This window comes from Cardiocondyla obscurior, linkage group LG15 (assembly GCF_019399895.1).
Source record: "Cardiocondyla obscurior isolate alpha-2009 linkage group LG15, Cobs3.1, whole genome shotgun sequence".
NCBI lineage: Eukaryota > Metazoa > Arthropoda > Insecta > Hymenoptera > Formicidae > Cardiocondyla > Cardiocondyla obscurior.
Window position 1 is genome coordinate 3,661,656 of NC_091878.1, and position 10,857 is coordinate 3,672,512.

General features: G+C 36.3%; 2 protein-coding genes across 5 annotated transcripts in view; both read right to left on the reverse strand.

The window, feature by feature from the left end:
* Positions 1-1,992, reverse strand: part of Syn1 (Syntrophin-like 1) — a 173,676-nt gene extending 171,684 nt beyond the window's left edge. Inside the window, exons 1-3 of one of the 3 annotated variants that reach the window (XM_070666944.1) lie at positions 1,626-1,992; positions 880-1,208; positions 213-802 (exon numbers count right to left, since the gene is read on the reverse strand). In XM_070666944.1, the coding sequence (XP_070523045.1) occupies positions 213-236 (24 nt within the window). In that variant the 5' untranslated portion in view covers positions 237-802; positions 880-1,208; positions 1,626-1,992. Of the gene's footprint in view, positions 1-212 lie in introns of all 3 variants that reach the window. The other 2 variants (XM_070666942.1, XM_070666943.1) reach the window with 2 other exon arrangements.
* A 1,417-nt stretch (positions 1,993-3,409) lies between these two features.
* Positions 3,410-10,352, reverse strand: LOC139108710 (purine nucleoside phosphorylase). 2 transcript variants are annotated; one of them, XM_070667220.1, is made up of 6 exons: positions 9,993-10,352; positions 6,855-6,949; positions 5,989-6,197; positions 5,721-5,896; positions 5,436-5,626; positions 3,410-4,763 (listed from the first exon to the last, which is right to left on the reverse strand). In XM_070667220.1, the coding sequence occupies exons 1-6, from the start codon at positions 10,091-10,093 to the stop codon at positions 4,543-4,545; spliced, it is 993 nt and encodes a 330-aa protein (XP_070523321.1). In that variant the 5' UTR covers positions 10,094-10,352; the 3' UTR covers positions 3,410-4,542. The 2 variants fall into 2 exon arrangements, with proteins under 2 accessions (XP_070523321.1, XP_070523322.1); XM_070667221.1 differs by having other exon boundaries at positions 5,989-6,167; positions 9,993-10,351.
* Positions 10,353-10,857: the final 505 nt, after the last annotated feature.

Here is a 10,857-nt window from a genome sequence, read left to right on the forward strand (position 1 = left end):
TTTTCCAAAAGGCTTGACAGTACCGTATACATGTTGCTGTATATATATTTGCATTTTGCAAAGATAAAGTTTACTTTAAAAAAAAATATATTCACTTTTTAATTGAAGTGTTCGGCAAGATTCTCAAAGTAACGATTAGAACTCTATATTAAAACATTTATGTTTCAAAGTATTTATATTTGAAATCTACGCTACCAAATGGTAAAACTTACCGTTTTAATCGCGTGTATAGGCATATGACTTTTGGTGGGCAGTAAGAGGCTCGTCGTCTAGCCTGTTTCTCTCCCTCAAAACAGTTCAGCTGCTGCTTTTTCTCTCTTTTCCCGTTCTCTCTTCGTGAATCCCGATCCTGCGTGACGTCCAGCGTGTCGTACCTACGTGTCGCTCTCACGTGGCTTACGACATGCGTCACTGCCAGTTGGGCTAATACGATCCTCGATCTGCGCACGAGCCAATCACACAACCGCCCGTCGGCTCTCCTTTCAGCAGCCACGACATGTTTTATCGCTCCTTCAGCGATCAGTCCCCTATCCTGATCACCCTATCTGTCTCTCCGAGGAATCGACGTGATCGGTCTGATCTACGAACGGCTTGATCCACGCATCCGGAGATTCAGATGTCCAGAGTGTCGCCTGTCCGCCGATGTTAACGGATAAAGAAAATTAGCCGCCGGTTATCGAATATGGACCAGTCGACTCGTTGTCTCCGCAAATGGTCACCTACTCCAACGGAGAAACACGTTTCACTCTCGGTCGCACCGTGCTCTCCTCTCCGTTCACTTTCGCCCGCGGGAAACGAACACCTACGAGAACATATCGGTAACGAATTGTCAAGCTGCTCCACTTTTTGATTAAATGTTCCACTAAACAAACAGCTCACCGTAATGTCGGCGACGTTCACACTTCTCTTGCTTAATCCTTAAAAGACAGTCGTCTCCGTACACCGAAGTTTCAATCCTTGACTTTTGGAGTAAGCTCGCCGATTATCATTTCACAATCTTGAGACGCTCCAGGTTTAAGAAACCTTTTGAGAAACCAGGCAGCCGACCGTTCTAAGATGAGATAGCTGCCGCTGTGAAATTTTTAGCCTCCAAGTTTCGTAGCATTCCAGAGCGTCCGTCCAGTTTTTGGCTTCTCAGACTCGCACTTTCCTTCTGTCCCTTTCAGCCCTGCCTCTTTTTTCGGCGACTAGTCTCGATTTCGCAGCAGCTGAAAAAATATACTACGTTGAAATCGTGCACTCGAATCCCGACGTTCAGAGCGAGCTCCTAAACAAGATTCAAATTTATTCACTCTTCGAACTTCCGGGATTTTTTGGTTATATTGACGTTCAAAAGTTCTCGAAGCCCGCGACGCTCGAAATTTCCCCAAGTCTCGTTAAATCTTCACGTTGACACACGTAAGGCCGTCGTACGAGCTCGAATTACATCCCGCATGAATAACGTACGGACGAGACTTGAAATCTTTAATACCGGACGCGTTTGAGTTCTCGGCTCGAGTTTTCAAGTTCGGTCAACTTCACGCCGCCTCGCACTAACGGCGATGCCTCTCGCGTCGATCCGCGCACCGTTGGCGCGATCGGTTTTTTTCAGAGATCAGCCAATTCCTGCGTGAATGACTACTAACCTTTTTCGCGATCACGGGCAGCCTCTCGCAAGACCTCTCCTTCACGATCCCGTCGAAAGTGCGGCCTAAACGAGGATGCCGCACATCGATCGTCGTACTTGAGCGTCTCTCTCTCTCTCTCTCTCCCACGGGCCGAGGACACGAGCCGAATTTCAAACGACACGCACCGCGACGTTACGCGACGGATCTGCGGAAACTCGCGTTTGCAACCCGAGCGTCGCTCGAGACCCCGAACATCCGATGCGACGCGAGACGCACGAGCGCTTCGCAAGATGCGACCATATCGGTATCCGCGAGTCCGCGCACGAAATCACGATGTCACTTAACCTCACTCCGCGAAAGCACCGAACCTACTGACGACAACGGAACACAGTTGGATCGCTGCCGCGGCGAACGCAAACCCGAAGTCAGCCGAACACGCCGTCGTGGGTGGCGTAGCGAAAGAGGATGGAGGCAAAAGCGCGCGCCATACGATGACGTCATCGTGACCGAGAAACGGTTCGATAGCTCGCGCGGACGGGACCCATCTTACCAACGCGCGCCATTCGATTCGTATATCGGACGAGCTCTTTGTGGCAAGGCGTATTTTTCAGAAGAAGCGAAGAGCAGAGCTCGTTCCAACCGAATGCAGATGACGTCGGTTTCTTTCCGCGTTGTCTCCGCAATTAATCCGGACCGTTTAGACGTAGAGTGCAACGCAATGTTCGCATGCAATATGTAGAATTTTATTTTCTCAGCTTATGTCAATTTTTTAAATTTATTTCTGCTCAGGTATATAATCAAGATCTTTTTGTTTTTTTCAACCGTTGTTAATTGTTCATAACATCTTCAAAATTGTGCTAAAATGACATTATAGAACTTAAAAATATACTTCTAAATAAAACTCTCACAAAGTTTCCAACATGAATCTAATAAAATATAAATGTTCAGTAAATTATGCTATTTTCTTATAGCTTAATGTTCATTGCATACGCATAAATGTAGGTCATTAGATTTTACCTCTAACGCTAATTATAACACTAAATTACACACTTAATTGTATCGCGTTATCACCTTGAATTGCAATCTTATTGACGCAAGAAGTTTTGTTTTTTAATTTTATATTAGCATATTGATTATGAAGTTTCTAATTTGGTCTATTTAGGTCACTTAGTAATCAATTTACAAAAGAGCACGTTAATACTACTTAGATAATGAAATATTTCATCAACGCAAATAATTGTATGTACAAACGAGGCAGTCATTAGTTGAAATGTAACATATATGTAATTTTAGAATGCTTACAGTACGTGAAATACACGAACTATTGACCCTCATTCGATTGATCCATAGATAACAATTAGTTTACGATACCACGTATTAGTTGTCGATTCAGTTACTATGTGGTAGAATGAAACACTCGATTCCTAGTTTCCTAGTTTCTCTGCACAACTGCATCTGCGACCGCAATGTACTTATGTGCATCTGCCCTCCGATTATTCCTCACGATCGATTAACAAAGATGGGAAAGTTCTCTCTTCTACAGTTCTACGTGTTATTCAGTATTTATCATTATCGATTACGAAAACCGTAAAACTGAAAATAATTAATAATAATAATAACATAATTAAATCAATTGATTTTTTTATCCAATATATAATATTAAATATACGTGTATTAAATTTGTGCTCAACTTTTTCGAGTTGTTAAAATAAAAGTATATTTTTTATTAGAGTAGATATATACATATATATCTACTATTAAATTAATATGTATAATAACTTTCAAACATTATTAAAAATATATACCTTATTACAATTTTTAATTAATATTATCTAACAGTTAAGATACAATAATATATATGTAATTATGTAATTAATGTGTATAATTAAAGTATAACGCATTGCACAGTTAAAAAGCTCATAAATAAATATATATTTATATTAATTAGTAAGCATTTATCCGCATATTATAATTTTATTTATTTGTGATTCATGCGAAAATATCAGCACCAATAAATAAAATCTAAAATATGAAATTTTCTGTCATGCATCATATTTTGGTAAAAATGACCAAAGCGAGAAGTCCGTTTCGTAACCAAGTTCGATCACTAAAATTTAAATTATTACTATTAAAATGCATTTGTTACTTAATATCATTTTATTAAAACAATACAAATAAATTTTAATTACTTTTAATCACTTTTATATCTTACTTCTTTGCTGTTCTGCCGTTCACATATTTTAAAACAACGATTTAAAATAATGTTATTAAAAAATACAAAAACCTGCAAGGTTCAAAAATATCGCATTGAGAAAATACCAATCGTTCTATCACCGATGCAATTTTTCCGCTTAACAAATCATAATTTAATTCAACACTCATGTACCGTATGGTCTTCCAGATTTATCGGAGCCGAATGACGATGCATTAGCGATAGAAGAGTACGGAAACGAGATGAGGGTAACGAAACGAGGGTGGAAAATCGAGAGAAAGCGCTGACTAACCCTCCGTCTTTAAGTTCTCCTTCTCCACTGCTCTTCTTTTACCCTTCTCCACCCCTTCTTCATTTCCTTCTCCAATGAAACCCTCTTAAGACGCGATAACGAATCAATTGAGATCTGAATCAAACTCGAATTCAGATAAGTAAAATCTTGACACTAACTAAATAGGTGAGAAACTGTGATGAGGATAACGAGAATTCAAGAACTGCATTGTCAATCACGCGTTAAGTTCCCACACTTATGATTACTGTTGCTACAGTTTGCTTAAAAAAAGCATCAATAAAAAAAAAAATATTTTTTAAGCAATCGTACTATGAGTAAATTAAAATTCAAACATTCTCCTACGCTAGTTTCAATTCTCGAAAACTAATAGAAAATTTTTCTCGTAGCGAAATGAATAATTCTGAGCACTACAAATAGTTCCGAACAGCTTATTATGTCGTTACTTGCAAATTATTTGTTATGCGTCTCGCAATTTCTGATACAAATTTTTCGAGAAGCGGCTGTCGTGCTTTACCGACGTCCATCACTTCTTCGTGGTTAGCTTCCCCATGATCTTCGTAATCAGTAACGCATTGATTAGTGATTAAGCTGAATGCGAATACGGTGAGGTCACAGTGTCGAGCGGTGATTACCTCGTGGACCGTGGACATGCCTAAGAAATTATGTTTCGTGCGTTATTATACGTGAAACCATCTCATATGTAATTAAAAAAAAAAAAAAAGTAGCAGATAAAAACGCAAATAAGTTAAAAAATAAAACTTGCAATATATTTGCTTTGTCTTTAAATTAAAATTTAAATCGTTTGTAACAGTCTTATAAGAAGTCTTATTTCATCATCCGAAGATTACATAGTTATCTCATTAATTCGATAGATTTAATTGCCCCACACGGCGCCATGCAGATAACAGTTGATAATTGCAAAACGTACATTAATCTGTCGTAAGATGTTTTTTGCATAAGAAAAAAAATTCAATTGTTTATGAATCAGCACACACACAATATTACACAAACTTAACTAACGCTATGACGTCAACGCTATAACGACGTCTATAACAGAATTTAATACGCTATTAACATTTATTGTTGCTTTTAAACAGTTTTAAATTGATAATTTTTAATTTATAGACTGTCATTTGCATGCTAAATGAAAAATTTATATAATCTTGTATCTTTCAATTTAAATTTATTTTATTTTCCAAGCAATTTTTTTAATTAAACGATTTAAAAATTAATAAATTGAGAATATAAGTTACTATGTGATAAGGGTTATAAAGAAGCAATTGTAATATTAATTATGTAATTAATTAAAAAATAACTAGCGTACCAACTGCGTCGACACCGACCATTCGCAGCATCTTTAACTCCGCCACCGTCTCAAAGTTAGGTCCACCCAAGCACGTGTAAACTCCCTCGTGTACGATGTCGCTAATACCCATCTCTTCAGCTACTTGCCTACCGATCTTTCTCAACAAAGCGTTGTAAGCCTTGTTCATCGGTGGAAATCGAGGGCCAAATCTAAAAAAAAAAAAAAAAAACAGAGATACGCTGAGAATAGAAGACGCTCCAAGATTGCGAGCGCAATGCAATTCAAATAAAAAATAAATCTTACCTGTCGTCATTTGGTCCTTGAAGCGGGTTATTGCCTGCGAAGCCCATCATATTTACGTGATCTTTCATTATCATGATATCACCTACTTTATAGGTGGGATTTAAACCGCCGGCTGCATTCGTGGCAATTAGATGCGTTACACCTATCAGCTTCATCACTCTTACCGGCATAGAACACTGCGAGCAAACATTGTCACGTCTTAATGAATACCTTACGTTTGTTTTTGCCCTAAGATCGCAATTACCGCGGATACCACAGCTAATCATACCTTCCAGAGTGGATAGCCTTCGTAGTAATGAAACCTGCCCTGCATACACATGACCGGTACGCCTTGAAGGTAACCAAAGACCATCTGGCCGGTGTGGCCTTTTACCGTGGACACGGGAAAATGTGGAATTTCTTCGTAGGGAAAGTATTGCTTGTCCATGAGAGATTCCGCGAGTGAACCTGGACACAACTCGTTTTGCTCATATGATCCTGTTTAGGAATAAACAAAGCCGTGTGATAGGAATAAACCGTCACCTCAGACCCCGCAAGGTAATTTAGAATTTTTTTAAAAGCAACAAAGACACATTTACGTAAAACCGTCGGGTAAATAATCTTATTAAATGTCTCAGTATTTAAATTTTGCACACTTTATTAATTAATCTTTTTTTTTTCAAAGCCATAATTATTTCTAACAGAAAGCGGATTAATTTGCTTTTTAAAAGGTACAAATATTTTATAATATTTTTATGTTTACAAACGAGTACAACACGCGTTTACAATTAAACGTGACTACTTTTATGTTTCAACGTCGGTTTTTTTTTTTTTTTTTTACTTCCTTAAAGTAGTTAAAGTTACGTAACAAACAGGATTAAATAATTGATGTGGTCAATGTTAAGCGACATATAAGCGTAAAATACATATACATAAGTGAACTATAAGCTAAACATAACTAATTTTGCTGTAGCAATAATATTTAAAAAATATCACATAATAATAAGCCACATTTTAAAAGCGCAATTATATTTTACACCTTTACATAATAAGCAATTTTTTTTTCATACGATCTATATTATTTACAATAAGTTAACAATTCCAATTTAAACGATTGATGTGTGTAATGTAGAAAATATATGTGGTGTCACTCACCCATTCCCGATCCGCATATAATTCCTATCTTTGGCCTAATCTTGACGCGGTCCAGTAAGTACTGCGCCGATTCCTGCAACGTTTCGAAAGTGTACCTGAAAGTCACAACGTGCGTTTTTTTTTACTTTACTTTACGTTACAGAATTGCATATATTTTTACACGCCAACCAACGTTTGATTATTCGTCTATTTTTATTCCGATAAAACGGACGAAGTTTCAAATATAAATACTTGTAACGTAGAGACAACTCGCAGTTTTGCTAACTCCTCTGTATCCCTTTCGACTTTTTGATCTTTGATCCTATGCAAATGCGACCCACGGGCAATCTCCGCCGCAGGCAAGAGGGTTGCAAAGGTAAGGACTCTCTCGTGATCGAACATAGCGCCCAGCCACCTTCTCTCGGCGGCAATATCACAGAGACATATTAAAGCGTACTCAACAGATTGGTACTGATTAAGCGGACGTCGTTCCCGTTGCTTTAGCTTACACGATCGCGCAGGTATATTAAACGTCCCATCATAATTGCATGTAATTGCATACCTAGGCTTTGCGGTAATGACAACTATAGAGACCAACCCCGTTGTAATATATTCGTACCATACAGATAATTTCAAATATTAAATGTCGCAAATACGATCACATGACGGCATGACAAGTTCAATAAATTTTTTTTTTTTTTTTAATATTCCGAATATATTAAATAGAATTATATTAAAATTATATTAATATTATTTAAAGAGTGTCTCAGACATCGTAATTAGTACTCGTATTATTTATATAGAAATAATCGTAATTACGTTGAGTTATAAACGATTAAACATACACTCGCGTTGAATAAAATTCGTACGCTCAGGGCGATAATTACGCGTACACGTTTGTATTATTACATTCACTCTATTAATTTTCATAGATTAACTGATATTGATTCCCGTCACACGACTGATCTCGTTTTTCTGTCTGTTGCATAAATACGATGTAGAATAAACTGGTAATTTTAAATTTAAATAAGATATTAATTTTTCATTTATACTAATGCATTTGAATTATTTCCTTATAAAAAAAAAAGAATTACGAGCAGATTTTTTACTTCCAGATACAATGCCAGATAAAACGTGATAAATGTGTGAAAGAGAAACATTTGTATAAAATAAAAAAAAACCCACGCGTCTTTTTTTTCAAATTAATTCATTAAAGTCTTACTCTTAACGTTTAAATTAAAATATTTGCACATATTATATCAGGTTATAAAAGTCGCAGAAAGAAGCAGGAATAAAATGCTAATTTCAACTTGACGTTTTTCTTTTAATCGTTATTTCAATTTGTAATAATATGAAATGTACATTATAATTTTTTTTATTCTGCTAAGTCTTGTTTTAAATCTTGTTTTAAGTCTTGCTCAAAGTTCTAAGTCTTGTAATTTTTTAATTTCTTTTTTTTTTATCAATTTTATTTGTTCATATTTTTACTACAGTAATCATTTTCATTTTTTAACATTACAAATGTCAAAATAGCCAAATGACTGCAAGTTTGAATTATTACACTTGGATTGTTATATGCGCGTCCGTTTATTTCAATTCGCGGAAATTTTGCGTGTGCATTTACGCAAGTGTATGCACATACACGATAAATGAGTTGTACGTGAATCCGATATACACGGTGTAACTAAAATACTGAAAGAGAAAAACAAATCCGAAAATACATTTATCTAAATGCAATTTATTCCTATGTTTCATTTTAATATCGGCACAATTTTGTTAAGAGCCTTTTTGTATTTTAAATATTGAGACAAAAAAAATTAAGTAAGTAAAAACGCTGTTATTTTATCCATTTATATTACTTTTAATATTTTATTTATAAATGATTTATCGACACATTTGTTTCAGCCATAAACACGACTTATTTAAAATTCACCTCTTCCATCAATTCCGTCTATGGAAATGTACACGTTTGTTACATAACGAGAATATTAAAACTGTGAAAATGTGATTTGTAACAAAAGTTTCTTTCGGTCTGATCATGATAGTGACCGGCTGTAATGCATCACCGTCAGCAAACAAAAAGTGACTAATTAGCCGAACTAATATGTCATTCACGATCAAAATGGCAATCATTCAAGGTGAAACTCGATTTATCTGTATCTAATTTTCTCCTTTAACAAGTAAAAATTAGTTACAGATAATTCATTTTCTCGAGTGCGCGCAAATATGATAGAACGAATTACAAAACAACTTTTTGTTTTTATCGGAATATAGATTTCTCTTAGTCAGCACTAAAAAAAACGATATTTGTTAAATATCATAGTTATTTGCCTCATTCCTGATTAAGTGATTTTAGTGTTGATCAGCTAAGTATACTTGCATGTAATCTCGTTTGTATTTACATTTTTTATCTCCCACGCAGCAGTGGCATGCCATTTCGCGCGAATTACAAGCGGTTTGTAATTTTATTTGCAGCCGCAAGACCTCGAAGTGACTTACTCTTTCCCGAGCACCATGTATATTCGCGAAAACGCGATTCGCATAACGCGTGTATATTCCGATGCATGATTTGTAATACCCCTGAAGCCTATGTTACGCATTTAGCTTAAATCCGCTACTATTTGAGCTTGCCGGTAGTTTAGCAGGTAACCGCATCGTTTTGTACCAGTTTCAGAGAGAAATTACATCGAATTATAGTCAGCGCGCGAGCACGCCTGGAATACTTCGTTCATTCGATTTGCGCTATATTTGTAGAGAAGTAAAATTAACTCAACTAATTTCGCGATATTGGTAATCGTCAGTAACCAGTAATAACATATATCATTTGTACACGCGTTTTAGCTTAATGATTCTTTCACATGCACATCGCAATTACGACCAATTACCGACCCACGCGAGCTATTGTCTTACGTAAAAACGAACTTTTAAAATAAAATAGGGTTTATGAAGTAACTTATTTTTTAATTAATTTCAAACGGTGACTTCTTTTTTTTTTTTTTTACAACTTCTGAATTTGTAACTTGCAAAAATCTTTGAGATAAGCAATCAAAATAATGTAGTTACATTTTTTTTTATCTTTAACTTTCTTTAGCTTATTTTATATATTTAATCATCAAAAAAAAAGCATAAAGAATTTATTAAGATTCAAGTAGAACTTACGTATGCCGCGCATGCTTCGCGTTCGTTTGAGGTACATCGTTGATCACTTGCTTGACAGCCGGAGAGCTGTCGTGGCCGTTAGTGACTTCCGGAAACGGCATTTTCCAATCGAGCGAGAGGGAAAGTTTAACACTTGAAAATCGTGTGGTGACGACCGATAAGAATGACGAAACAAGAGAGAGAAAGGTACAAACAAGCGAGTGATCTCGATCAATTCGCGGGTATATCGCGCGACAAGTGACTGGTATGACTTTCGTGTGCTTATTTTATAGACGAGTTCAAACGCGAGTCGAGAAAAATGTAAGCGCGAATGAGTCTGCCAATGATCTTGGACACGTACAGACGCCGCCGACCAATCGACGAAGAACGTACAAGCCGCGGTATACGGGATACTTACGCGTGACGAGAACCGGAGTAGGGAAAGAGACGTACACGATGATAACCCGTTAGTAAGTGGTCCAATTATTGTTATTTATTTCGACAACGACACTGACGTCGGCGAAGCGCGAAATCTAGCACGACACAGCATCGGAATATTTTATTTCACGAGCAAAAACTGATTAAGTTTTTTCTCGATAGCTATGAAAGCGCTCGGGGGATGTTATTAAGAACGTCACGCAGGGAGAATTAAAACGCATTAAAAGAGAGACACGCACGAAGACTTACATTGAAATATTTGTCGGAAAAGATTAAAACTCACTACACTTTTGTAACTGAAGTGTAATAAAAAATAATAATGTTATTAGCACTAAAAAATTTAATAATATTGTTTTTTTTTAATATTTACGGCAAATATTAACTGTTTTTCTCATAAAAGTGTTATTTAATAACAGAGTAATCCGAAGCAGAATTGGAGAAAGAACAT